The 27,597-nt window shown below is 45.6% G+C and overlaps 1 protein-coding gene and 1 long non-coding RNA gene across 5 annotated transcripts; both read right to left on the bottom strand.

The window, feature by feature from the left end:
- Positions 1-5,381: 5,381 nt before the first annotated feature.
- Positions 5,382-20,259, bottom strand: CIPC (CLOCK interacting pacemaker). 4 transcript variants are annotated; one of them, XM_079127461.1, is made up of 4 exons: positions 20,127-20,259; positions 14,546-14,732; positions 10,415-10,584; positions 5,382-7,236 (listed from the first exon to the last, which is right to left on the bottom strand). In XM_079127461.1, the coding sequence occupies exons 2-4, from the start codon at positions 14,679-14,681 to the stop codon at positions 6,343-6,345; spliced, it is 1,200 nt and encodes a 399-aa protein (XP_078983587.1). In that variant the 5' UTR covers positions 14,682-14,732; positions 20,127-20,259; the 3' UTR covers positions 5,382-6,342. The 4 variants fall into 4 exon arrangements, with proteins under 4 accessions (XP_078983587.1, XP_078983585.1, XP_078983588.1 ...); XM_079127459.1 differs by lacking the exon at positions 20,127-20,259 and adding an exon at positions 19,884-20,036; XM_079127462.1 differs by lacking the exon at positions 20,127-20,259 and adding an exon at positions 19,688-19,841.
- A 1,535-nt stretch (positions 20,260-21,794) lies between these two features.
- Positions 21,795-25,969, bottom strand: LOC306654161. The gene is made up of 3 exons (XR_013761891.1): positions 24,712-25,969; positions 23,964-24,038; positions 21,795-22,837 (listed from the first exon to the last, which is right to left on the bottom strand). It is a non-coding gene; the product is annotated as an uncharacterized lncRNA (long non-coding RNA).
- Positions 25,970-27,597: the final 1,628 nt, after the last annotated feature.

Below are 27,597 nucleotides of genomic sequence, written 5' to 3' on the forward strand. Positions count from 1 at the left end.
GCCGGGCAGGAGCCGTCCTGGCTCCACTCTCTTCTTGTTAACTGTGAATGAGATTTTGGTAGAAGACAGACTTCATTATTTCAAGCAAACGACAGCCCTGCGGAGGCTGAATGCTCTCGCTTGAATTCCATCACCGGCTGTGTGCAGGGAGGCTGTCTTGCTGCCAGAGGCTTTTTTTTCCCTTTTGCACTTGGGATTGAACCCAGGGGTGCTTTACCAGTGAGCTACATCACCAGCCCATTTTACTCTTTCTATTTTGAGACAAGGGACTCATTAAGTTTCTGAGGCTGGCCTTGAACTTGTGATCCTCCTGTCTCAGCCTCCTGAGTCACTGGAATTACAGGTATGTGCCACCATGCCTGGCTGTGCAGAGCCATTTTAAAACACTTTTGAGACCGACATTTGCATTGCACCACAACCTCAGGATGGCAGCCATTCAGCAAGGATCACTCCCCTCCTCTCTTGATAAGGGAAACTGAGGTTGCAGAAATAAAGGCCGCAAGAGACCGGATGCATCGCATGGTTGCTGGTCTCAACGATTCTGATTGTACCACCTCACCAGGCAGATCCCGTCTTCTCTCTTCCCATGTGGATGAAAGTGGACACCAGAGGCTGGGACCAGACTAAAGACCTCACAAAATACCACCACATCTGTTACCGCCGACTACTGACAGGGAAAATAATGTTTTATCAACCCAAGGCTCCCTACACAGGGAGAAACACCATCCCTGGTTGAAAGAGATATCTGAGAGGAAATAAAAAGCCAATCAACACTCTCTAAAAGATAAAACAGATGTTCTTCATCTCAGATGAAAGGACTATTTGCAGACCAGCAAAGGACACGCTGTGACTCAAACCCACGTTGTTCTCCTTTAGGGCTAATATTTTTTTTTAATTTTATTTCGGTGGTACTGGGGATTGAAGCCAAGGTCTCATGGACTGGGGTAAGTCCCCAGTCCCCCATTATTTTTTAATTTTATTTTTGAGACAGGATCTTCTAAGTTGGCCTCCAATTGTGATCCTCCTGCCTCAGTCTCCCAACTATCTGGGATTACAGGTGTGCCCAGCTTGGGCTAGTAAGAATTCTTTTTTTTTTTAATGCCTTTTTTTTTTTTTTTTTTTTTTTTTTTTTGAGTACAGTTTTTCACCAGGACATTAGTGAATTCATGTTCACCCAACCAGGTGATTATAAAAATGGAAAAGCCAATGCAGACAGGCAAAATGCTTCTCCCAGAGTCCCATATCCGAGGTTAAGAATCTGGCGGAACACTAACATAAATTTATTTTACCCAAGGCACCAGAAACTTCTCTTCTAAGTGCCCTAAGTTCTTAAAAGTTTTAATATCTTAATTCTGTGGCTCACCAGTATCACAGCTACAGCTCTTACATAAGGCCCGCATTGAGAAGAGTCTCAGAGATAACTAGTTCTTTATTCAGCTGAGAGGGTGACAGCTAGAGAGGCTAAGTTACCCAGCCAAAGTCACTGGTGAACGAATGCTAGATACAACATGTGAGTGCAGGTCTTCAGATGCCACTGCACAGGCCATCGTCCACCATGATGGCAACAAAGATATGGCCACACAGACACGCTCACAACCAGGCGGTGTTTCCAACCAGGAGTGACTGAGGATGGGCACAGACTTCCCAGCTCAAGCAACAGGCTTCCCCTGAGCCTCACCGGATCTCCTCTTTGTCCTCTCTTGCTCTCTGGATTCCACTTTTTAGGGAAGATGGGTCTCCTTATTCCAGGAGGGCCCGTCTCTAGTCCTCTTTACCTTTTTTATTTCTTTTGGTACTGGGGATTGGCCCAGGGGTGCTTTGCCACTGAGCTACTACCCCAGTCCTTTTTATTTTGAGACAGCGTCTTGCCAAGTTACTGAGGCTGGTCTGGAACTTGTGATCCTCTTTGCTTTAGCCTCCTGAGTTGCCGGGATCCACCCATTTCTATTCCAGTCATAAGTCACTTATACAATTCCGTAAAACAGAAATAATGCTTAAGACTGACAGGCTGTGACAACCCTCGAGGCCTTTGAATTATGATAAGATTTTTTATTCCTAGTGTCTTAAAAACCCCAGAAAGGGGCTCCCAACTAGCATAGGAAGCAGGGGGGACACCATTTCTCCCTGGAGAGCCTCTCAGCAGGCCTCGACAGGGAGCAGAGCCTAAGCGAGCAGGACCAAGGGAGGCCCGAGATGAACCTGCTAAGCACACCGGTTGCAGAAAAACCACCTAATGTGACTCGGGATTATCCCCAAATACGACCAGAGTAGTTTTGTCGTTTTAAAGTTTTATTTGTGAAATGTCAGGTCAGATGGAAGAAATCACTGGATTGCCAAGAGGAATGAAGGGAAGGGAGTGGGGGATAGGAATAGGAAAGACGGTGGAATGAATGGGACCTCAATTTCCTGTGTTCAGATATGAATATACGACCAGTGTGACTCCACATCATGTCCAACCATAAGAATGGACTCCTAGGGGCTGGGGTTGTGGCTCAGTGGTGGAGCGCTTGCCTAGCAACTGTGAGGCATGGGGTTCGATTCTCAGTACCACATTAAAAAAAAAAAAAAGGTATTGTGTCCATCTACAAGTAAAAAAAAATAAAATAAAAAAATGGAATCCTAATTAGAGTAAGTTATACACTTGCCTAGCAACTGTGAGGCATGGGGTTCGATTCTCAGTACCACATTAAAAAAAAAAAAAAAAAGGTATTGTGTCCATCTACAAGTAAAAAAAAAATAAAATAAAATAATGGAATCCTAATTAGTATAAGTTATACTCCATGTATGTATAATATGTCAAAATACACTCTTCTGGCCGGGCATGGGGGAGCACGGTAATCCCAGAGCCTTGGGAGGCTGAGGCAGGAGGATCACAAGTTCAAAGTCAGACTCAGCATTGAAGGCGTTAAGCAACTCAGTGAGACCCTGTCTCTAAATAAAATACCAAATAGGGCTGGGGGACTTGGGTTATGGCTTAGTGGTACAGCGCTCGCCTAGCAGGTGTGAAGCCCTGGGTTTGATCCTCAGCTCCTCAGCACCACAGAAAAATAAAAAAATAGGGCTGGGGATATAGCTCAGTTGGTAGAGTGCTTGCCTCACAAGCATAAGGCCCTGGGTTCAAATTCCCAGCACCGCAAAAAAATAAATAAATAAATAAAAAATAAAAAAATAAAAAAAGGTATTGTGCCCACCTAGAACTTAAAAAACATATATATAGGGCTGGGGATGTGATTCAGTAGTTGAGTGCCCCTGAGTTCAATCCCCAATACCCCCACCAAAAATAAAATAAAATAAAAAAAGAGCTGGGGATGTGGTTTGGTGGTTAAGTGACCTTGGGTTCAGTCTCTGGTACCAAAAAGAAAAGCAAAAACAAAAACAAAAAAACACCCAAACACTCTACTGTCATGTATATCTAAAAAGAACAAATTTAAAAAGAAAGAAATCACTGGATTGTATCCTCCTCTCCCTCCTCCCAAACACTGCAGCATAACCCTGCGAGCCCCGGAGAGCAATGGGCCACTCATCCTTAAGACTGCCTGCATTTCCTTTTACACTTACACTGGTGAAGGGCTGAACAATGAATTTCCACATATTCAAGGTCCAATCCTGAAATTCTCTAATAACATGAGTATCCACGTTTGATTTACATCAATTCAAATGTTTGCTCTAGATTTCACTCTAATTTTAAGCAGTTATAAAGCAAAATGGCCTAACAGTTTTCAAGTGACTTTTATTTTTCTCTGACATTCACAGTCAATTTCTACATAACTTCATACTTTCTCAAAATAATTCACATTTGGTAAATAAATTCCTAACTTACAGAATTCATAGCTGGAAAATCACTTCAATTTATGCACAAATTACTTTACTGCTGAAAAGAATTATAATAGAGAAGTCAGACAATACTATAATTGATAAAAAGCAGTGTAATAAATTACAAATGTCATTGAATTCCATTTCCATAACCAATTCAATCAGAAACTTTTTCTAGATGTTTCAATATTGCCAATAAAATCTGCCAGAAGTTCTCTTAAGGGCTGACCTGAGCTAACACTGACTCCTCACTTTTAGAAAACAGTAGTTATGCCACGCACTTCATACCAAATGACATCAAGCAGCGCTAAGGCCATTACTACTTACAGCCTGGTGCAACCCACGGAGATCTTCTGGTTATGTCCAAGCTTCCTCCATTTGCTGATCTGGCTGCTGGCCTCAATGGACACTTCCTTCCAAGATCTAGCTTCTCTACTTGGGTTCATCTACTTCCAGTTCAATTAGGGAAAGAACATCCATGCTAAGTGCCTAGAGACTTCCAGCTCTAGCTGCAAGATCACAGGGGACCTGGAGGTGGGGGCTGCCTCTCCCTGCCACTCAGCAGTAAGGACAGATGAAGGCTTTCCTCCTCTTTTACAGTGATAGGAAGGGAACTGTGGACTTAGTCTAGGAAGAAGAGTCCAAGGGGCTTACAGCTCCACAGAGGGTTTTTCGAGTGGAATACATTTGGTTCTCAGCAAGTGTTTTCAGATTTTTGACACTCAGTAAGACTCATGACTGGTGCCCAGGCTGTCTGAATGCACCTGTCTCTATAGCTTTGCTGCCAAACATATGCTGCCAAACAGGAAGCTCCCTAGCATGGTGCAGAGCAGAGTGCCTACAGGACCATAGAGACTCAGAGGAGGCAATGGGTGGGCCAAGAGGAAAATATTATGGAGCTGAGTCTGCTTAGAGACACATCTGCTCTGGTTTTGGAAATTCTTTCAGAAAGCAAATGGCAGGTTGATCAGAGTCTGATTTATTTCTAAATCAGTCGTATCTAAATTGTACATTTGTGACCACAGTATTAGGCAATCTGAAGCCTTAGCATTTCTAAACGATGTTATGACTGCCTAGTAAGTATTAGCCTGGACTTCTGGGCTTAGTAAAGCTCAAGGACGTCTCCTTTGCAAAAAAGGTGAAGCTGGTCATAAGAACTTATTAAGGTAATTTATTAACAACAAGATTTTCAAGAGGATGAAATTTTTAAATGAGGAGTAAGATCTTTGAAATGTTTAGACTCCAGGTGTTGATACACTAAGGCTGAAGACCACTCATCACCTGGAGATTCCCATCCCACTCTTTTTTTTTTTTTGGGGGGGTGCCGGGGATTGAACCCAGAGCCTTGTGCTTGCGAGGCCAGCACTCTACCCACTGAGCTATCTCCCCCGCCTCCCATTCTTCTTGAGTTGAGTGTCAGAGCAGCATCCTGCCTCTGGCTCTGCTGCCAACATCCAATGCATGGAAGGGACACAGACTGCTCCATACTTGCTCATCACACCAGGGGACAGAGGGAAACTCGAGATAGGAAAAGAAAGTGGGTAGGAGGAATGCTTCCCAACTTACGGTCACGATCGCAACCTCAGGAAGGTTTTATTTAATTCAAATTTTACAAGCAAAATCACTTATTCCCTCTCTTACAAAAACAAAGAGAAAAAGAGGGAAAAAAAACTTTAGCACTCAGGAACACCAAACCTATCCTTGAGCTTCTCAGATACAAAACAGGTGGCACTGTTTTAACAAAGTGTGAGCAACCAGAATCTTCCAGCTGCGGACCAAGAGATGCTGGCCTTGTCTATTTTCTTTAGTCTCTAAGTGGGGGAAAAAAAAAAAAAGCAGTTTATCAACTACAATTCCAGATGGTACTGAACTCATTCCATACCTTAAGCATCTGAAGTATTCTGCCCACGTGTTCAAGTGAAATCTGGCTTGTGATGAAAGTGTCTGAGTCAACTGTACCACCCTTCCCCCACTTTCCAGTCTAAGCAAACAGAGCTTCTCACGATCCACTGCTGGCATCCAGATGCAGCCCGGGCCTCAAGGCTTTTGGTTTCGCCCCGCTGGCTCCATGCCTGTGGGAGGCAGTACACCTCCTCTTATTTTTCTCTGTGACTAAGACACTCAAGGGAGGATCTATGAAGGGATCCTTGTGTCGCCTACTCCCTGACTCGACAGGTGCCACTCTGCTCATCCATGTTATGGCACACCCCTGATCTGGTAGCGAGTGGGTTGGAGGGAGGTGACAGGAGAGTCCCACACAATCATCTCCCTTGCTCTGCCCTGCGATCCAGTTACGTGCTTTCAGGCTAAGGAAAAGGGACTAAAAGACACTTGGAACTGGAGGTCCTCAATGGCAGAGACATACATGACCTGTGCACAGACCACAGGTGAAAACAGCAGCTGCGGGTTAGCACATGGCTTCATGAGTGAGTTAGGAGGAAGAGTTCTTAAATAAGCTTGGGGACACAGATGCAGGGAACAGCAAGAATTAAAAGAATCACTAAATCTCTGGAGGACATGCTTCCTGGGCTATATGTCTGGGTGATCAGAGAATGTTTCCAGGTCGCTGCCAGAGTGACTGGACCCAGGTGTCAGAGATGCCTGCAGCCTGGCCCAAGCCTGAGGAGCCCTGCTCTTGGCGGCCTCTATGAACAGCTGGGTTTGCTCTTTCAACTGATCTAGTTCCACCTGAGTTGCCTGGTTCTGACGAATCAACTCCTTGGTTTTCAAAGTGATCTCCAGCAAACCAGACTTGTGTAGGACTACCAGGGTGTTCTGAAAGCGCCTGTGTTTGCTCTGCTGCTGCTCGGAAAAGAGATCCGGGCTGCGGCAGAGATGCTCTGCAGCCCACAGGGGTGAGCTATGATTGGCGGACAGCGGTGAGAGGGGAGAGCTGCTCTCCAAGCCATGCAGAGTACTGTCTGACGCACAGACAGGACTGGCAGGGGACGCGAAGGTCAGGCTGGGCGCCTTAGCCACGTGGCTGCTGGACACGGGTTGAAGAGTCTGTGGACTTCCACCTGCCACCAGGGAGGGCACACCCTGCAGAGCCGAGTCCTCAGCGAGTTTGGCACTGGCTGGGGCCGGAGCAGAGGGACTGGAGGGTGCTGCGCCAGTCTTGGATGGCTCGCTGGAAGACAAGCCAGGCCCCAGTCTCTCGGTACAGATTTTCTTCTGCATTCCACTTGCTCCTCTTTCTTCTGGGCTGAGGGAAAGGCCCCTTTTGCCAGGGTGTGGGGCTATTTTGGTGTAAGAATTCAGAATGGGCAAGTAGTTTCTGGAGTCTGATTTTTTCTCACTGGCGTGACTGGGGCTGACGGGAGACGGCACGGGTGGGTGAAGGACGAGGAGCTGTGGCTGTGCCGAGATCACCTCAAAGGAAGGCTGGACAGTCCACGACTGGAGGTGGGACGAGCTGCCGCCCTGCAAGCAAGGAAGAGAGCCGCTTACTCAGGAGGCGCGGGGCCGGGCCGGGCGGGCGGCACTCACGTGTGTAGCCGGTGTCCAGGCCCGGCGCCCTCCCGCGGCGGGGAAGGGGCTGGAAAGCTCTGCGCCGGACAGCACACTTTTAAAGAACTTTTCCTAAGGGAAAACTTGAGGAAATATCTGTTTTTTCTTCAAGTGCTATCACTCAGGAAAAGAAATCGTAGGACAGTGAAGTAGCCAAGACAATAAAAATGTGGACAGTACCATTTCCTCACGTAAGTTAAAATGTGCTAATCTCAAGACTACGTGTGACTTTACACCAAGATCTGTCTTCATTCGGTTCTGCCTGGAACCTCCTACCTGGAAACAACTTTCAGTCACATGAGTCGTGACCTATTAGGCACCTGTGGGCCCGTTTATAAAGCCACTTAAAACGGTAACAGGTACGATGTGCTGGTGGCTACAACAGGCTGGCACTGTGAGCCGTGTTTTAATGTGTCACCTCGTTTAATCCCTGCAGTAACCCCATCAGTGACCACTTCCCTTCATAAATAGAAAACGGAGGCTTAGAAGGTTGGTATAACTTGCTTAGTCACCAAGCTACTAAGTGACGCAGAGGGTTCCCTCTGCCTGCCTCTAAGACCCACCTTAACCAAAGGCTGTCCTGTCTTTATTATATTACTCCTCAATTATATATTTTATTTTTAATTAAAGTACTGATTCAGAAGAAACCTAACAGAGAAGTACGTGATTACTTGTCTCTAATATTGGAAAGTCAACCAGCTCCAGTCTGGTCCCAAAGATCCCAGTGTAGATGAAGCTGGGCAGAGTGGGCCTCAGAGGTTCCCAGCCTTGGTGGTCAGGTAGTGGCACCTGATTTATCTGGAGCACCTATGGATTCCACACACATTCTGCTCCTGCACGCCGGGCCAGGAACATTAGCCCAACTACAACTCCTCTCCAGTGCAAAGGGTGGGACCATCTGGACAGCCCATTCTCGAGCCCTCTTGGTAACCAAATGTCTGGGAAGGAGGAAAGCAAGAAATGGCAGTCCTAGAAACCACAGTTTTGTCTTAGAGGAGATCTAAAACACAGGTCTTTTGAAAGATCACCCTCATTAGCTCAGTTGGAAGCACAACTCCAGGCTATCCCTGCATATCCCAAACACTGCTCTCCCAAGATGAGTTTCCTGAACTGTTCTTCCTAATGTTGCTGTTAATTTCTTCTAGTTACCAGCTTTTACAAATTTCTAAATTCAATTCATGTCACCTGAGGGAACACAGAACAGAAGCGTGGCCCTGGACGGGACCTCAGCATCATTTCGCAGTAAGCCTTCACGTCTGAGATGAAGAAACCAAGTCCGTGGCACCTGACTGTGGCAACAGCACACTGATGCCTGGAGACCTGGAATCAGTCCAGAGGAGAAGCTCTAGAACCGAGCAGCGATCCTTAAAATACCATACAGCATACAGAGGTTTTAAATCATATTGTTGTTTTTAAAAAGTGCTAGATTCTAAAATGTTTAGAAACAAAAACTGAACAAAACTCCTAGACTACTCCAGGAGGCCAGCCTGTCCCCAAGCCTCCTATTTCCCGATGGAGCCCAGCAGCCTTGCCAGCAGGTCTCTTTGTCTGAAGAATGTGGCTCTGCTGAAAAAGCCTACTTACTCCTGGTGTGGGCTGCTCGCAGCCTCGGAGCTGCCAGCCACCCGGCCTGCCACAAAGAAGGCTTAAACAGGGCCACACAAGGAGTGACAGAGGAGAGAAGAGCTGGGAGAAAGCTCAGGCAGCCCCGGGGGGTCAGGACAATTTCATCTGGGTGCCACTTCCTTCCTGTCTTTATTTTCTTTTCCTTTCAATACAGAGAGCTGAGATTCCAGCTGAGACGTGGCTTACCGAGCAAAACTCCTTTCAGGACACCCCGGGCTACCTTGTTGAAACTCAGTTTGTGTTCCTCAGAAATAAGAGGTAACAGTTAAGACACTGAGGTTCCTGACATGCCAGAGACATGTTCTTCTAACCTCCGACATACATGGAAAGATCAAACTCCACGATCTTTAAGTAGCCTCATCAATGCCTCCATGCAAGAGCTCTAAGATATTTTCAGAAAACAGAGGGCAAGTTTAAATGTTCTTCAGTTTACCTCAATCTTTTCCATTCCTTGAACTTCTCTACTCTAACTTCACCAAATTTGTATGATTGACTTCTCAGTTTCAAACACTGGAGCTTAACTTAGATTTTCATCCACATCTTTTCTTTCATATCTAGATAATAATCACATAATATGCATAGTTATGCAATAAATCCCCAAACTGAATTTTTTCATCTCTGCAAAAAGCCATGTGGACTGTTGTTATAGCCGTTCTCAAAGTGAAGAGCTGCCGTGTCACTAATGCCATGGCTTTGGCTTGATTACTAAGAAAATGCTCAGAATGTGACAAAAATATGGAATTGCCTCTGCTTCTAAAACAAATAAATGTCTTACATTTCCAAATTCCCAGGACAAAATCAAATTTTGTTTTTACCCTAGACTCTGCCATATGTTAGAATGTACCAGTGAAGTGATGACATTTTGGCTTGGTTCCTTTGTATATGAGTAAAGCACTTAAGGACCCTTTGGATAAACTATAAACACAGAAATAAGGTCAGGAGCAGTGGCACAAGCCTGTAATCTCAGTTGCTTGGGAGGTCGAGGCAAGAGGATTACAAGTTCAAGGCCAGCCTGGGCAATGTAGCAAGACTTTGTCTCAAAATAAAATAAAAAGGGCTGGGGTGTGGCTCAGTGGTACAGCACTTATTTACTTATTTAGCATGTGCAAAGCCCTGAGTTCCATCCCCAGCACTGAAGAAAACAAAGTAAAAAGCAAAAACACCTCATTTTTTATCTGTCTCAAACTTGTAAATTTTTTTCCCCCTCAGTGCTGGGAATCAATCCAGAGCCTCACACATGCTAAGCAAGTGCTCTACCACTGACCTCCATCACCAGCCTCCCGTGCTCCTATTTTTACAGTGTCAGTAGTTGAAAGGTAACAAACTCTACCCAGGACAGAAGTACACATTGGTGTGGTTCTAGTGTCTCTCTCTGAAATTGCTCCTTGGAGGATGGGGAGTTTGTATGCAGGATGTTCAGAAACTTTCATCGGCAAAGATTTTAGGCCACATCCCTCCTCCTCACCTGCTTGACCAGAACATTCTTCATGACGACCATGGGCGACAGTGTAGGGAAGGCATTGCTTGCAGCTTTGGAGCTCTGCCGTGGCCTGTCTTCTCTGCTCCAGCCTAAGGCGCTCAGCATGTCCTCGGACTCCATCTGCTCCGCAGAGCTCAGACATTCTGAGCTCCCATCTGGTGGGCAGAAGAATGGTTAGTTCACTTAGACTCTAAGCTAGGGCTCTAAACCCAGCTCCTAAGGTACATGGACCCCTGAAATGAAAAGGAATATCTGCAATAGGTATTTTTGTCCATTTTTCTGTGGCTTTAGCTTTCATTGGATTGTCCATGACCTCCATAATTATCCCTCCAACTCCAAAAGATTCAGAACCACTGTTCCTGACTTCCTTCCTTCCTCTCTTAAAGACAAAAACCCCTGTCAGAGTTCACGTGAAAGTCTACAGAGAAATGAGTTGAAGGCTTCAAAGTTGTCCATTACTTTCAAGAATCTGATGCTGAGAAGAGTGTGTAACCCCAGGCAGATTAAGAATTAAGAGGTTCTGGGCACTAGACAATATACGATTAAAAAAAAACTGGGGCTGAGGAGATAGCTCAGTTGGTAGAGTGCTTGCCTCATAAGCACAAGGCCCTGGGTTCAATCCCCAGCACCGCAAAAAAAAAAAAAAAAAATCTGTTAATCTCTAATTTACATCCATGCTGAAATTAAAATAGCTTCTTCCTGAATTTTCCAATTGTAAAATTCTGGATTAGTTTGTCAAAGCCAAAGTTTAAATGTTTCTCTTCTCTATTGTTCCCTTCTACCCCGTTAAGCACCCGGGATCCTTCACAATGAGTGAAAGAAGGGTGCTCTACAAGGCAAAGGGAACAAGGGCCCCTGTGGAAACTCTGTACAAAAAGGATGTGGTTAGATACCTGCTAGAGTAAACCAAAAGGCGTCTGCGATTATGAGAACTGCTCCTCAAGAGTCTCAGGATAATCCGATAAGGTAGGACCGGAGGGTAAATGTTACTTAAATGAGTGCAACTATCAACAATTTCATTTTCTGCAGCATGGCAAAGACTTCAATCAGGACATTCAACAGAAGTATGATTAAGAATCTCCAGTGATACTTCTCAAAAATTATGCGTGTCTGGGTCCTACCCTTGATCCAACTGAACTAATTTACCTCTTTCCTAGGTAGGTGTATTTTCATAGAGCAAAGTAATCCAAAAGTGCTCCTCCAGCTAAGAACTATTAAGCCAGAAACAAGTGATGCCAGCAGCACTGTGCACCCCATACCTGGATCTTATTTCTAAATGCCATTCTGCATATGAAGGAAAGCAGGGGCTCCTGCGCAGCTTGGAAACAGCTGATTCCAAGACTTTGGCAGGGAAGGTACAAGATGAGTCTGGACAGCTTATTGTCCTAGAAAGCGAAGAGGTGCTCAAACACTAACGGGAATGTCAAAAAGACACAGGGGCTACCTAGATGGGACTCCCACTGACCAAATTTGGGACAATGTATTAGAAATAATGATATTAATGAACTGACAAGCTGAATAACAAAAGAATCCCATGAATTCATCATGATACTCAAAAAGGTGCCAGGGAGTGAACCGGGGTACTTCACTGAGCTACATCCCCAGTCTCCCCTCTCTTTTTTAAAATTCTGAGACAGGGTCTCACTAAGCTGCTGAGGATCTAGCTAAGTTGCCAAGGCTGGTCTTGAACTTACAACTCTCCTCCCTCAGTCTCCTGAGTTGCTGGGATTACAGGAATGCACCACCATGTCTGGCAGAATGTCCTTATTTTTAGGGGATTCACACTGAAGTATTATATGTCAAATGTTTGAAACTCAAATAGATCAGGCTGTGTGTGTGTATATATGGAGAGAGAGAGAGAGAGAGAGAGAGAGAGAGAGAGAGAGAGAGAGAGACCAAAAGAAAAAGATACAGTATATATGGAAAAATGATTACACCCAGTAAATTGGAGCAAAAACATCTTTCTTGTGAGATATTCACTGGCTTTTATATGGACCCCCTCTCCTGGACTGGAGCTGAGCCCAGGAGTGCTCTACCACTGAACAACAAACACCTGCTTCCTTTTTATTTATTTATTTTAAGAGAGGGTCTCATTAAGTTGTCTAGGCTGCCCTTGAACTTGCAGTTCTCCTGGCTAGTCTCCTGAGTAGCTGGGATTACAGGTGTGTGCCACCATGCCCAGCACCTTTGTATAGATTTGAAATGTTTCAAAATATAAAATTGGAAAAATAATTAAAATGAATCATTATCTTGGTTTTTCATCACACTCCAAGATAACTGGCAGTGACAAAATCACTGGCACCGGGCCTAGGAGTGGCTGGAGGCTTTCACTAGGGCCACTTGGTAGGGCATAAGGAGTTTGATTATTTTTAATACCACTCTATGTCAGAATAACACAGGGCTTATTAAAAGAACTGGCTTGATGAAGTACTGGCTTGAAAAAAGTACTATAATGTCAACAGCTCTGGGAATTAGATAATAAAACTGTGGCTAATGTTTATTCTTTGACTTTTCTAAGCTTCTACAATGAGCACGTATTACCTCCATGATATGAAAACCAGACAAAAGCAAACATGATTTTAAAAGAAAAAGGGGAAAGTTTCCCAAACCTGACTGATTATATGCCAGAGATACTTGTTTTAAAACCCCACATCCCAAGGCCTTCCCCGTCCCTCAGAATCAGCATCTCCAGGAGAGGGTCTGAGGGTCAGCGTTTTAATGAATGCTGCCAGTGAGCCTGACAACCAGGCCAGACTGGGAAACAGCGCTCTGAGACGGAAAAGAAAAACCCCAAGGCTGCAGTTGGCTCAGCCTTTGCTGGGCTGCCCTGCCAGGCAACTAATTCTTCTTATTCTAATCCCTCGGTCAGTGCCCTGCCCTCTCTGAGTAATGGTCTATTTATACTTGGGCTTCTTTTCAGCATAACGATGAGGTGAGAACACATCAATCTCAGGATGGGAAAGTTCTAGTATTCCTAAAAGCTGCCTTTCTCACTATACATGAGGAAATAACAAACTGATGGATTTGTCTCTGGGAACTTGGATGATATAACTCTTCCCCTAGAGCAGGTTTCACTCTCAGGATGCTGATTCAGCCCAAAATATGGCATCTCCATTCTCTGAGCCAAAAATGTTGACACCAGTTCAACATTTGAGGTAGTTCAAGCCACTCCCTTGGACCTGGAAATGAAAAGAAGCCTCAGCAAAAATTAGGAGATTCACAAGGGATGTAGCAAGTCCTTTTGGATTAGGTTTAAGACAAGCTAGTGAAGAAAACTTCTCCACTTTCTTGTCTAATAGATACCTAAGGGTAGGATTGAGCGGGTGGCTCACAGACCAAATACCAAATGACATATTGGGAAGGAAAGATTGTTGGGAGGAGGGCACTTTTTAAAAATAAAAAAATATCTTTCTTAGTAAAAAAGTTACCTCAACAAATTGTAGCCATGTACCACACAGCAATGGTTTGGTCAATTCTGGAGGACATAGTTGTGCAGCCTTGGTGTGTAGTAGGCTCTACCATCTAGGTTTGTGTAAATGTACTCTTCAGTATTCACATAATGATGAAATCACCTAAGGACGAATTTCCCAGGACAAGTCCTCTCATTAAGTGATGCCTGACAGCCCTACTTTTAAACTGGTAGACCAAATTTGTTACATGGTCATAACAAGCAGTAGTACTTTCTCCCTGCCATGTTCCTGTGAAAAAGGAGCTGACATAATGGAATTGAGCCTTCAAATATTTTTTCCAGCAATCATCTGCAGCAGTTGGAAATGTAAGATTGGAGGTGGAGAGTCTTGAACTGGGACGTAGCTCAGCAGTAGAGTGCTTGCCCAGCATGTGCCTGGCCCTGGGCTCCATGCTCAGCACCACAAAAGATAAAGTTGAGAGCCTAAGTTGAAAAAAAGATGTCAAATCACTCTTTCAGCACTAATCCCACAGTGACTCTGACTGATATCCTGCCATATGGAATCAGAATGACCATTTTAAGAGATCAGATAGTCATTTATCCTGTGTGTTAAAGCTTCTCATTCTTATCACACAAATGAGTTTTAGGGAGGAAATTTTTCAGGCACATCATTCATTATCATGTAGAAAGGATGAGATATTTTTAACCTGAAAATCCAGAGTCCTTATCTGACTCTGCAGCCACCAAGCCGAATTGACGAGTCCCTTTTTTCATCTCTGTTCCTCTGCCTGGCTTGGCCGAGAGTCTTCTGGGGCTCTCTCGGGATGGGATTTTCCTCTCCATGTTTTATTAGGCTGGAAGCGAGTTCCTGGTACTCTTTTCATCTGGATTGCCCTAAGAAAAACAGTTACATAAGAAGTCACTGCCTGGGGAGCTGAAACAGGTGATCCAAACAGTGCATGAAGTTCAGGGTCAAGAACACAGGCCTCGCCCACTTCTGCTGTATCTTCTCAGCGGCTTCAGTGGACAAAAGCTTCAAGTTTACTAAACAGAATGGCTTCCACCCAAAAGGAGATCACGGTCCTTCTGCTGCCCTGTAGTTCCATTACAAATCCAAGGCCCGCAAACCACACTCAGTGGAAGCTTTGTGAGCTGCTAACAAAAGCACATTTGATTAGGCTTTTTGGAATGGGTGACCAAGTCATCACCCTCCTGCTCCCTGCGGAGAGGTAACATCAACCAATGGCGTGCATCTGCAGGCTCCTGACCTACTGCCACCACCCAGGACATAAGTGTTCATGTATACTTCCTAGTTCTTTGAATAAAGAACTGAAGAGAGTAAAAACAACATGTATGCACGCTACTTGGGGGCTTAAAAAGTGTTTTTTAGGGGTGTAGTATAACTCAGTGGCAGAGTGCTTACCTAGCATAAATAAGGCCCTGAGTTCAATCCCCAGCACCACAAAATTAAACAAACAACAAAAAAATCACTTTTATATGTAAATAATGTCATACATAATAAAGTGCTTATATTATATAAAGATACATAACATATATTGCTATTAATGTTATTTTACTAGTCTCATAATGTTTTCTTTAGTTGTGATCCCATTTTACAGAGGAGGAAGTTGAGGTTCAGATAAGTTGCCATCAGTCATTTAAAAATATTTATCAGTGCTCACTATAAAAATCAGGCACTCTTTTAGGACTGGGGACATAGAGTGAACAGGACAGACATGTTTACTTTCTTCTTGGAGTTTGTGATCTAGAAAGAGAGGCAGGCATTAATCAAGGACTCCCATAAGTAATGACTATTTTGATAAAAGAAATGAAGGGTCAGGACTAATAGTCTGGGGGACTAAAGAAGGGCCACGTAACTCAGATTGAAGGATGAGGAGTTAGTAGGACTAACCAGGTAAAAAGGGACCAGTGGATTGTGCTGGCGTGTTTCAGGCAGTGGGAGAAGTCTAAAGGAACAAGGACCTTGGCATATTCAGAGCTGAATGGCAGCAAAATCACAGGGAGAGGGACAGAATGCCAGGCGCTGACCATGGGGAGCAGTGGGGGATAGAAAGGCAGTGCCTGGGACGGTGTTAACAGTGGGAATCACTGAAGGGAGTCACATCATCCAGAAGAGTAACGTGATCAGATCTGCACTCTTAAAAGCGATTTTGATGAGAACTGAGACTAAAGCAGAGACAGGTGAAGTGGCCTGAGATCATTGGGAGGCCACCATGGCAGTCCAGGATCATTTCAGTGGTGGTCCTGGAGGAGATGAGAAGGGAAAGAAGCTGACCTGATGGGACTTGGTTAGTATGAGGGGGTGGAGAGTAGCTGATGGTACCATTTTCTAAGCTAGGGAGCCCCAAAAGGACACAGTAGGGAGCTGGGTGGAGTGGCAGGGGTGGCCAGGCTATTCAGTTTGGTCACCTAGAGACTGAAGCAAGTAGAGATGATGAATAGGAATACGCATAGTCATATGTAGGACTGAAGACCAGGGAAGACACCCAAGCTTGCCTCAGACATACAGCTAGTCCCAGCATAGCCAGACCTGGACTCGCAGTGCAAGAATGAGACAAATCAGCCCAACAAAGGGCCAGCAGAAGCTGAGAACATTCAACCTTTAACAAACATTTGAGTCACCACGATGGGAGCTGTAAGGCGGGGATAAGAGCACAAAGGACATCACAGGCATAAAGACAGCAGGGAGCCAGAAGAAACACTGATAATAATGAATCTAGGCGGTGTATGCAAGACCTGGCGATGTGTGAATGCACAGTCCATTCATGACTCCAGTCCACAGTCCTCCTGAGTGGAGAGAAACTTGAGTCCCCTGCCCCACAGCACTGTGCCTGGAATACCCTGAAGAGCACGCCTGAACATTTCTGCAAATATAAGATCGAGTGAGGAATGTCAGAGGAAGGATTCACTATGAGGTTAAAAAGAAGGTTAAGAGCAACCTCGGGCTCGCACTTGTGCATTCAGTCGGAGCAGACTGAAGGGAGCACCAACTGGTTTAAAAACAATTACAAGTAAAAACTATTTGGCCTCACACCTCATTTAAGGGGGACTGGCTTCCTCACTCAATTCATGTCAAATAAAGTACCCTTTCACAGGTCACACGTTTAATCCTGTGTGCATAAAAGATGAACAATGGCCCTGTCACATCTTGCAGAGCACCAGGCAAAAGCAATGTCAATTTGACAGCTATGATGTTTGACAGCATGGACAATCCAGTATAAAAAGCAGACTAAAATGTAAAATTGTATCTCTAATTAAATCAGGATTCTTTTGTATAAACCCAACAAGTATGCACAGTGTAATTTTCCTTAAATAATACTGTCCAAAAATGAATAGGAACTTCTTCAAAATGAACGGAGACACAGCGTGTGGATGGGTCTTCAGACTGATGGGGGTCTGACCAGGCTGCTGATCCAGCTTAGCAAGGCAGCTCGTGTTAGCAGTAACTAATTAAGAACCTGACAAAATGTCACATTATCTTACTAAATGTGAATTATTTTACAGGTATTTTAGAGAAAGCATCCAAATTTAGTCTTCTACAGTTCTCATGACAAGGCCGTGGAAAAGAAACTTGAGTTTGCTACCGTATTATCAGAGCGTAACCAACGAAGCTACAGAAAACACACAGGGATTTAGTCTGACTCATTGAGAACTTGCAGGATATTGACTGTAGCATCAAAATGCTGAAACACTGACAAATGGGTTCAAAGGTTTAAAATTTTAGATCCTGGGGAGTTGGTGGCAGTTGGAAAGAATGTAAAATTGGCTTCAGCAGGGCATCAATGAGCCATTAACATCAGAGCCAGGTGTACACAGCACACCATGAAGTTCTGGACTAAGTAGGGCAATGGCATCCCCGACCAGCCCTTCCCAAACCAGGGGTCATGAAAATCTCAAAGTCTGAAAACCTCAATAAGTTGCCAGACTTTTTCTCCTGGGTATTATTTTAAAGTTAGAGGCTCACAAGCTGAGGAGGAGTTGAAACTAGATTACTAAGCTCACCCTGGCTCTCATCTCTTTGCCTCCTGGTACAGCCAGGGAAGAGGCTCTACCAACATCTCAGACTCCAGGTACCCTACTCTGCATTAGAAGGGTTAATTTAAGCTAATTAGAGTAGACCCTAATTGGGCATTTTACGGATGTATACGTAACGCATTGTCCAAAAGATTTCCACAGATGATAGTACATGCTAAATTCATATTGGAGGGTTAATCAATAAACACATGAATTTATATAAACAGAAAATTCTAGCAGGTGCATACTTCTATTTTTGTACTTCTTACATTAGAGTCTAATTATTCATCTCCTCGACCTCAAGGGTTGTGTTTTCATCTTTGCAACCTCAGCGCCCAACAATGAGTATGTGAGGTATTCAAGAGAATAATAAACTCCAACCAATCTCTGTCCTGCTGAGTCTCCAGCAGCCCTAGCAGCTTTGCTGTCAACGAAATACTTGAACAGCTTGAAGGGCAAGACTCTGCATTTTCAAACACCTGGTCACCTCTAGATCTAACCTCCAGGTCTGGTCCCATGCAGGAAACAGATATCCAAACTACCCTTTATTCTCAGGTGAAACCTCAGGGACAAACCCACAAACTAACTTAAAAGTTGGTGTAATTCAGAATCTCCATAGAGATTCAAGCTTATCATAAATAGGAGACCCAAGAATTACAAAGAAAGGGTCTGACACGCAGCCTGGCTCTCTCCTTTTATAGATACTTGACAACATTCCAGGGAGCTCACGTTGCTTTTAAACTGTGTCACGTGTATAACGTGTGCACAGAGGAGTGAGGTGAAAGCAGAAGCTTAAATACAATAAAGTGGCAAGGCCATACAAAATAAAGAAATTGCAGCCACAAAACCATAGAATTAAAAATACGTTATTAGGTTTTCTCTGGAACTGCGTTCTTTTGGTCTGCATATTCAGAAACACCATTCTGGGGGGAACATCTGTGAATTTTAATGGGGGGAAAACTCCATCTTCCTAAATCTTTAATATTCATCTTCCCCTTCACAGTCATTCCCATTCCCAACTTGGCTGAAAATTTATTTCAAAGATCCTGAAATCCGATTCTATAAAATGTTCCTGTGTTTGAAACCAGGTGTGGCGTTCTCCATCTTCACCTTTCAAAGGGATCAGATTAGAGAACTTCCTTATAACCCTCTCCTGCAAAAAGAGTTCACAATAACAGTGCCCACCTCTCCATGTGCACCAGCCCACACTGCATCTGTGCCAGACAGCATGTGCACCCTCCAGGCATCCACCAGCCTGCCAGCTCAGCAGGGCAGAACTGGGCAGACCCTAGGACTGTGCTGTGACTGGCATACCACCAGTCTCCCAGGGCAAACGCCCAGGCAATGCGTACTGCCAGCGCCTGGGTAATAACAAGGAGCCTGGCTTTGGCCTGGGCCGGGACCAGAACTACCCTCAACCCACTCACACCAACTCCTTACTTGGCACTACTGCTTTCTCCCCCACACCCCTACCCTGGCATCACGCCTAGCAAGCAGACTACTGGAGAGAAATAACCAACAAAGCGGGGGACAGCAGGGGTTCGGAAAGGGCAGCACACCTGCGTCCCGGGCCCAGAACACAGCTCCTAACTGGGGGTCCAGGACCCTCACCCGGTTAGCACCTCTTGTGCCCACTCACCTGCCCATTCCCAGGCCTTCTGCTCACAGCCCAAGCCCCCAGGGGCACAGCAGGGCCCACCTGCCCTAACGAACTCACCCCACTTTTTCGTGCACAAGCCCCCTTCCCACGCACAGTCCCCTCCTCGCCCGCGAGTCCCTTTCCAACGCAGGCCAGCCGCTCACGGAAAACCAACTTAATGGGGGCAAGGGTGGTGCGTCCCTCTGCTCCCAACACTCGGGCCTCGGTCCCCCGAAAGTCGCGGTTCTCCTGGCTGTCCGCTTCTCTTCCCCATCCCCTACTCCCACCTGCTTTCCCCGCGCTCCTCGCCCAAGCCCGCGCGGGTCACGCCATCCCTGCCCCTGCCCCCGGGCGAGCCCTCCCTTTCTCACCTAGGGCCAGGGTCGCTGCTCCACGACCGGCCCGGCGCGTCAGGTGGCGCATGCGCGAGCCCGGCCCCACGGCTCCATGACAACCCCGTCTCCGCCGGGTCTCCAGCTATCCCCCCCGCCTCCCGCCCATTTCTCCTCCCCCGGCCTCCGCGACGGCTGTCGCCAGCCACGTGACCCGGCTCGGAGGACTCGGCACCATGGAGATGGCGCGCTCTTCTCCTAGAGGGGCCCTGGGAGACGCACCTTTCCCTGCCTCCGCCGGAAGGGACGTCGCACGGAGGCCTGCGCTCTCCGCGGCGGGCGTGCGTCTCGATTGTTGGTTGCCGAGGCCCCACCGCCATTTTGTAGGGGACCCGGCGCCCTGGGCGGCGTGCAGGCCTCAAGGCGGGGTTTCCAGGGGCAGGGGTGGGCCGACCCGAAGCCCCGGCGGCAGGAGGCGTGACTCGTCTCGTGTGGGCGGCGCCGACGCAGTTACGGGTGGGGATCGGGACCGCCTCTGCCTGGCCTGCGCGCGGGCCGGCGTGGAGGGACGAGGGAGGACGCGCGGTGGCGGTTTTCACCCGGGCTCTTGCTTGTCTTGCTTGCCTGCCCGACGACCCCGAGCCCGTGCGGCTCGAGGCTGAGGCGCAGCCAGTGTTTGAGTTGGATGATTTCATGTCCTTCGGGGCTCGGCTCGCGTGCAACCCCGCCACTGCCCACGACGGTGGGTGTCCGATGGGTGCACTTCTCCTGCCAGCCCTTGGCGAAGTTTCCCGGTGAAGACGCGGGAACAGCTAGAAAAGAAGAGGGAGCCGGGCCGAAGATGCGTTCGGTCCGTCCATGAGGGGGACTTCGCAAAGAGAGAATTCTTTTGTGAAAAGAATTCAGGCGCATTTTAAGTGCAATCTTTAAGATTACTCACCGGTCAAGGCCGGTCCTGGAACTGCGCTATCCAAAGCTAGTCACCACGAAGAGCCGTGTCATTAAGTGAGCCGCGCTTTTGCCTAGCTTGCGGGAGGTCCTGGGTTGGATCCCCAGCGCCACAGCAAAAATAAATGAAATTAATTAATGAAACGAGAAAACTCAATTTCAGTCGCACTAGCAGCATTTCAAGAACTCGATAGCCACCTATAGCTAATGCCTACTTTATTGGGCAGTGACGATCGCACATTCCCAGCCTTTCAGGGAGTTGTATTGGGCAGCACTGATCTACACGATGGGGAGTTGTCCTATATTGGTAATCCAAGCTTGTTAAAGCATCACCAGGTCACAGTTAATCTTGGTAGTTCTCCAGACAGGTAATGCTTGTGTATTGCTATGAGTGTACTTATAAACTCTTACCAACAAAAAACAGTTGAATGCCTACAGCACGTAAGGTTTGTTTTAAGGATGCAATGAAAACAATCATCATCAAATTTCAAGATGGCGCCTTTTCGTGCATTCTCTCACGATGCCTCTACACATTTTTGGTGTGTTACTGGCAGCCTAACCAGGGAGCCTGCATGCATCCCAACTGGAAGGATCAGGCTGCAAACAAAAGAAGCAAACGATGTAAAAAAAACATGAATTTCATGCAGTTTGATCAAACTGAGGAGAAGCAGGGGGAAATTGAGACACAAGAGCTCCTGAACTTCCTCCTACTGAGAATAAACGCTACCCTCTGGCCTGCATGTAGCCCAAAATCCTGAGACTGACATGATTAGGACAGCCTAACTCAATCTACATATGTATATCACCTGGTATTTGTTTCTATGAACTGTAAACGCTTCTGTGGAACTACAAGAGAAGCAATCTAGCTGCTTCACCCAAGTTAGATCAAACTGCATAAAATTTATTTTCCCTTTTTATGTCATTCAGTTCTTTTTCTTTCTTTTCTCTTCCTCTCTCTTCCTCTCTCTCTCTCTCTCTCTCTCTCTCTCTCTCTCTCTCTCTCTCTCTCTCTCTCTCTCTCTCTCTCTTTCTCTCTCTCTCTCTCTCAGGATTGAATGAACCAGAGCCACTGAGCCACATCCCCAGCCCTTATTTGTTTTGAGACAAGATCTCACTACATTGCTTAGGGCCTCCTAAATTGCTGAGGCTGGCTTTGACCTTGCAGTCCTCCTGCCTCAGCCTCTCGAACTGCTGGGATCAAGCTACCACACCTACCTCATTCACTTATTTCTTTTGCAGGTGGGCAGGCAGCTGAATCCCACCACCCAGGATCCAGGCAGATTCCCTGGCATGGCTGCTGGTAACTTAGGTGCTATTTATCCCCAGTTTATGAGGGAATTGGAGTTTATGCACATGATAACACAGCTAGTAAGCTTGAACCCTTAACTGTGAAGCCATTTGCCTCTTTTTGAAGCAGACTGAATAGTCTTTGCCTTCAAATAACTTAAAACAAGACATGCTCTGTAAGCAATATGAGAGAATATGATGAGTGCTAGAAGATTCTGAACAAAACAATAAAGGGAGAAAAAAATCTTCAACTTGATTTCTTGCTTGTTGTTGGAAGAGACCAGCAGGTGAAGCTTTAAGGACAGATAAAAATATGCAATAATGGAAGTGGATGGGGCATAATGCACACAGGCAAAAAGGAATAAATGAAACCAGCAAACGGCATGAAGGCAGCCTCCTTGTGGTCTTCCAAAGGGGCAAATAAGGCAGACTATCTAATTCTCCCTGCATATGAGCAGGCGGTCATGTTGTATCAACAATTTGAATTTCAAAGACCATTCTGGCAATGGAATCCAGTAAATCATACCTACTTACTGACAGGCATAACCTTTTTGGTTATTTTACTATATGATTCTGTGTAACCATATAGAATAAGCAGTTCATGAGCATGGATAATATTTTCATATACATGAATTGCTGTAAAATTGTTTTTCTTTGTTCATTTACCAAAGTTTAGTAAGTCGGCATCTCTATTGATCATTTCCTGGTGACACAAATTCTGTAGTCTTCGTTCTCTCATTTTGGTTAAGCAAAGGTACCTGTGAGGGAGAGCGAATTTTGAGGCACCATTGCTTACAGGGCTTTATCCAATCCCAGACTCACCACTGCCAGTTGTGGCTCAAGACCGATTTGCCTCCACCACTGCCAGCAGAGGGAGACATGCTCCCTCAAATGCTGCACTTAGGGATTTGCCAACAGTCCCTTTTCCTTTCTCCTGTGAAAGAGAGCTAGGTCACAAACTGCGGATCCACCCAACCTCCTTCATTCTGTTGTTACCTGCCCTATCCGTGTGAGGACTTGAGGTTTTAATCCCACATAAGATACAGTGAAGAGTTAATCTTGTGTTGAGTTCCACTTGAAGATATTTCAGAGTATACGTACTATATGATGTGTAACTTAAAATATTTATAGATAATTGATCAGTAATTATTTTGACTGGAAACAATAGTGTGTGCTATAATCCCAGCTACTTAGGAGGCTGTACAGGAGGATCACTTGAGCCCAGGAGTTCAAGGCCAGCCTGGGCAACACAGCAAAGCTCAAAAAAAAAAAAAAAAAAAAAAAAGTTTTTTAAAAATAATTATTTTGATATTTAAGACCAAATTTAAAATTTAAGTTGTTTTAAAGTCATTTAAAAGTAATTAAAATAGTATAATGGAAAGAAAAACCTATCCAAAAGATCTAAGTTTGAGATCCCAGCTCCTATTAGTATTATTTTGTAAAAGAAGGGGCATTTTGACATTCTGATACAGGCAGGAAGATAGCACATAATTTAAAAGTTGAACAATTTCAGCTTTATAAAAACTCATTGCATTATTTGTATTTTTCCAGTTTTGCTGAAGACCAGGGAACACACCACAGACTGACTCCTGTTCTTGGGCCAGTATTTGGGAACCATGATTTCATTTTTTTGAACCTCATCTGACCATCTGTACAATAGTTGTCCTCTCATCCAAATCAGCAGCTGGCATTATTGTCCTGACCCCTTTGTAGAGCCTTTAAAGAGGACTCAGTGGTGCTGTCAGTGTGTGTGTACTCTAGGGTCCCAGAGTCACGGGTTAGTGAGAGAGAAGGTCAGGGCCTCCAAACTGGACGCAGAGAGAGGGGTCGACAGTCTCCTGCTGGTGGAGGCAGAGGCTGGTGAGAGGTAACAGGAGGCCTTACCTGTTTTACCTTAGTAGTCAGGTGGCAGGTTCCCGCCATCAGGGCTGGTTCTTGGCTTATGCCTTAGGGGAGTACCTGGAAAAGCAGGAACACGAAAGCCCAATGTTGAGGTTACAGTCAGGATGTTAATACATAGGCACAGGTTTGATTCCTGGGGCAATGGAAACTCCTTCCAAATCGCTCACTTTCTCCCTTGCCCGTACTGAAATTCCTGTAAGTGCTTGACACCCAAATACTCCGGAACCCAAGGAAAATTCTTTCATAACAGCAAGGAACACAGTGCTTACTAGGACAGACACTGTCCTAAGTGACCTGCCTAGATGTACTCACTTAACCCTCCCACCGTCCTAGGAGATGGGTGTAGTAACATTATTCTCCTTTGACAGAGGAGGAAACCAAGGTACACAGGCCATGTCACTTGCCAAGGTCACCAGTGGTAGTTGAGGGAGCCAGGATTTGAATTCCAGACAAAATGTGTTAGAGTGGAAATGAGTAATACCACACCCTTTCCTGCTGTGCTGAGGCCAGTGGAGAACCAGAAGCACTAGGGACAGGCGCCTGCGTGGGAAGAAGCCAGAGATGGAGGCGGGCACTCGATAGGCAGACTTCCCAGGAGATGCCTGGGCTGGTCTTTCTCTCACTTGGCATATAGTAGGGGTGTTGCTGTGGGGGCTGTGTGTGTGCTGATTTCAGCCCCCACATCTTCCCAGACGCTCAGAAGCTGCCTTGTGCCTCATATTCCCTCTACCTGGAATCGTTTTAGTGGAAAAGATTTTAAAGTATCTTCTGTCTGGCTGAGTACGAAGCCTTTGATTTCAACCTACAGCTTGTTTTTCTCTCTGGGTGATCCAGAAATCCACTCTTTGGCCCCTTTTGTGGATCCATTTGGCTTCTGGCTTGTGGATCCTTGGCCTCATAGCTGGCCCGCAGGCGTCCCTCCCTTCTGTAAACAACCTTTGGATCCCAGTTCAGTTTATCATGAGTTTATCATGGGGTTCACAAAAGGAAGGGGACACAGGCCACCCCACAGAAAACCTGATGGACTTGGAGTTCTTTAGTGAAAATTTACACTCCAGTATCAGGAGGTTGACTGTGAAGCCCAAGATGAGGAGTGGCCGCCACACAGAAATTAATTATTCACAATATTGAGTGCTTGGTCTCAGGGCTTCATCTAGAGGGTTTGCTCTGCTTTTTCTTGAGTACAGGACCTTTTTGTCTCCCACTGTAGTCTGAGCTCCTTAAGGGATGGGTTTGTATCGTATGGTTTTCTCCCACAAAGCAAATTCCACATACTAGGTGTCCAACCAATCTGCTGTCAATAGGACCCAAACTTCCCGAAAAGTGGCCTCACACATCACTGACGGTGCCAGAGAGTGAGACGTCACTGAGCAGGGTAGTGAGCGGCTTCCACAGCCCCTAGGGCGAGAGCAGACGGGGCGCTCCCGTTCTTTTGTGAGTTCCCTGACATGCTCTGCTCTCTGCCATCTCAAGGCCTTGCACATGAGACCAGTGTCATAAGGGATGAGGGGGAGGTAGCCCCTGACTCACCTGGGGCTTACTCCACAGTTATCATTCTGACAAAGATATTCCAGAACTTTCTACCCCTCTAAGTCATTGGTGGGCTTTTTCCATTCTGGGTATTTATTCAAGAATGCCTTTGAATCCTTCTCCCTAACATGGATTTGGCTCATGACTGACACATTGGAATTCCATGAAGAATCTTATAAAACCTGGTAATCAGTAGAGATGACAAACAAATACAGTGTTTGCGCTTTGCAGAGAGACGTACCCTAAGAACACCAGGGTCCCTCTTCCTCTTCCTGAGGAGTCAGGGCCCAGCCTTTGGACAAGCTTCAGACAAGGCATTGGCCAGCTGGGCTTGCTTAAGCCAGCACCACAATAGCGTGTGTAGACAGGAACCGGAGATTGGATTGAAACCTCACCCATCAAGACTCCCTGGTTGGCCAGGCACAGGGATGCAAACCTGTAACCTCAGCACCTCTGGAGACTGAGACAGGAGGATCACAAACTCGAGACCAGGCTCAGTAACTCAGAGAGGCCCTGTTTCAAAATAAAAACTAAGAAGGGCTGGGGATGCAGCTCAGTGGTAGAGTGCCCCTAGTTTCAACCAAAACAAAACAAAAAACTACCTGGTTGATTTTATCTCAATTCTGTTTTTTCTTTAGCAGATTACCTGATCCCAGAGTCCATGACCTCCAAGTTAAATCTCAAACAGGAGACTGCAATGCAAGCAGTCGACTTCCAAAGACTTAAATATGATATTCTGAACGAGTGGACAGTTTTGTTTTTTTCACATCTAGAAGGTGTCCTTTTGAAAATTTGAATGAGACCCTGTAGCCTTTCAAATTTGAAGTGCAATTTAAATTTAAGTTCTCTTTTTCTTAATGTTAAAGAAGGTATGAGACAATCCTTATTCATTCTCCATTGCTTTATCATGTTTTCAGTCTATTTTAAGGGCAATGATGTCAAGACTCATAGTAGAGTGGAGTCTTTATGAGACAGCTCATTTATTTGTCTACAATGTCTTAGAAATCATGTGCAAAAAAGAAATTATTAAGAACATCTTATTCAGGTATAAAAACGTGTGGTTTGCTCATCCAAAACTTGGGCCTTTGAGATGGTGAGTGTCCTTTAAGACTCAAAAGTCTGCTTTCATCTGGTAAAGTCTTGCCCCAGCTGCAGCCTCGGGAGCCTTTGTCGAACTGACAGCCTTCCATGGTGGCGGAAGTAAGGCGCTTTGGGTCTCCTGCTTTGTGGACCCGGCTAACAGGATACCCCACAGGGTAAACCCAAGGAAATTCATTTCCACGTCTCGTGTTCATAGTTTAATGAAATTCTCCCCGCAGCCATTTCTGACAGGGCGTGAGGATTTTCTCCAGTGCCAGCACACTGCAGCGGCAGCGATGGTGTCTCCAGGTGCAGGTGTTCTTGGTTGTCCTTTACCTGTTGTCTCCTCATGTCACATTCAGCCAAGAAAGCAGATGACAGGTTCATCTCTATTACATGGGGAATTACCCAGTGGTTGCCTAGCAACTCTCACGGGCAATCGACAGGGTCTCCGTTGTGGAATGTAGAGTGGTTGGTTTTCCTTTCAAGAACGACTATTTGCATATTTCTTTGGGGCTTCTGGGGAAGTAGGTATGTTTTCCTGGATCTGAGGCGATTAAAATGCTCTTTTGTAATGCTTTTCCTCCGGTTTTCATCCTCTCGGAGTTCATTATGGTAACAAATTACAATGATCTGATCAGATCATTAATACAGCAATTGCTCCAATTAAATTAATTCAGTGAGCATCTTACCATCCCAGACATTACAAGGAATTGGAGGTATGAACAAGCGGGCCCTGTCTCAGCAAACGTAAAATTGACTGTGGACGATTCTGTCTTTAATAGCCAAGAAGAAATTATTTGTTGTTTATGTGTATGTGAAATAAAAGTACTTTTATTTAGAAGAATTCCTTTGTGTTTGATCAAAGGTTTGATTCCTGCCTTTATAGCTTACAGCGGCAATCAGTTCAAAACGCTGTAATCAATTCAAAATCACTTTTAAGATGTAGCTCCTATCAGAACCTAAATAATTAGCAGCTCTTAAACGCTCTCGCTGGAGTGCTGCA

This window comes from Sciurus vulgaris (genome assembly GCF_902686455.1).
Source record: "Sciurus vulgaris genome assembly, chromosome: 2".
Lineage (NCBI taxonomy): Eukaryota > Metazoa > Chordata > Mammalia > Rodentia > Sciuridae > Sciurus > Sciurus vulgaris.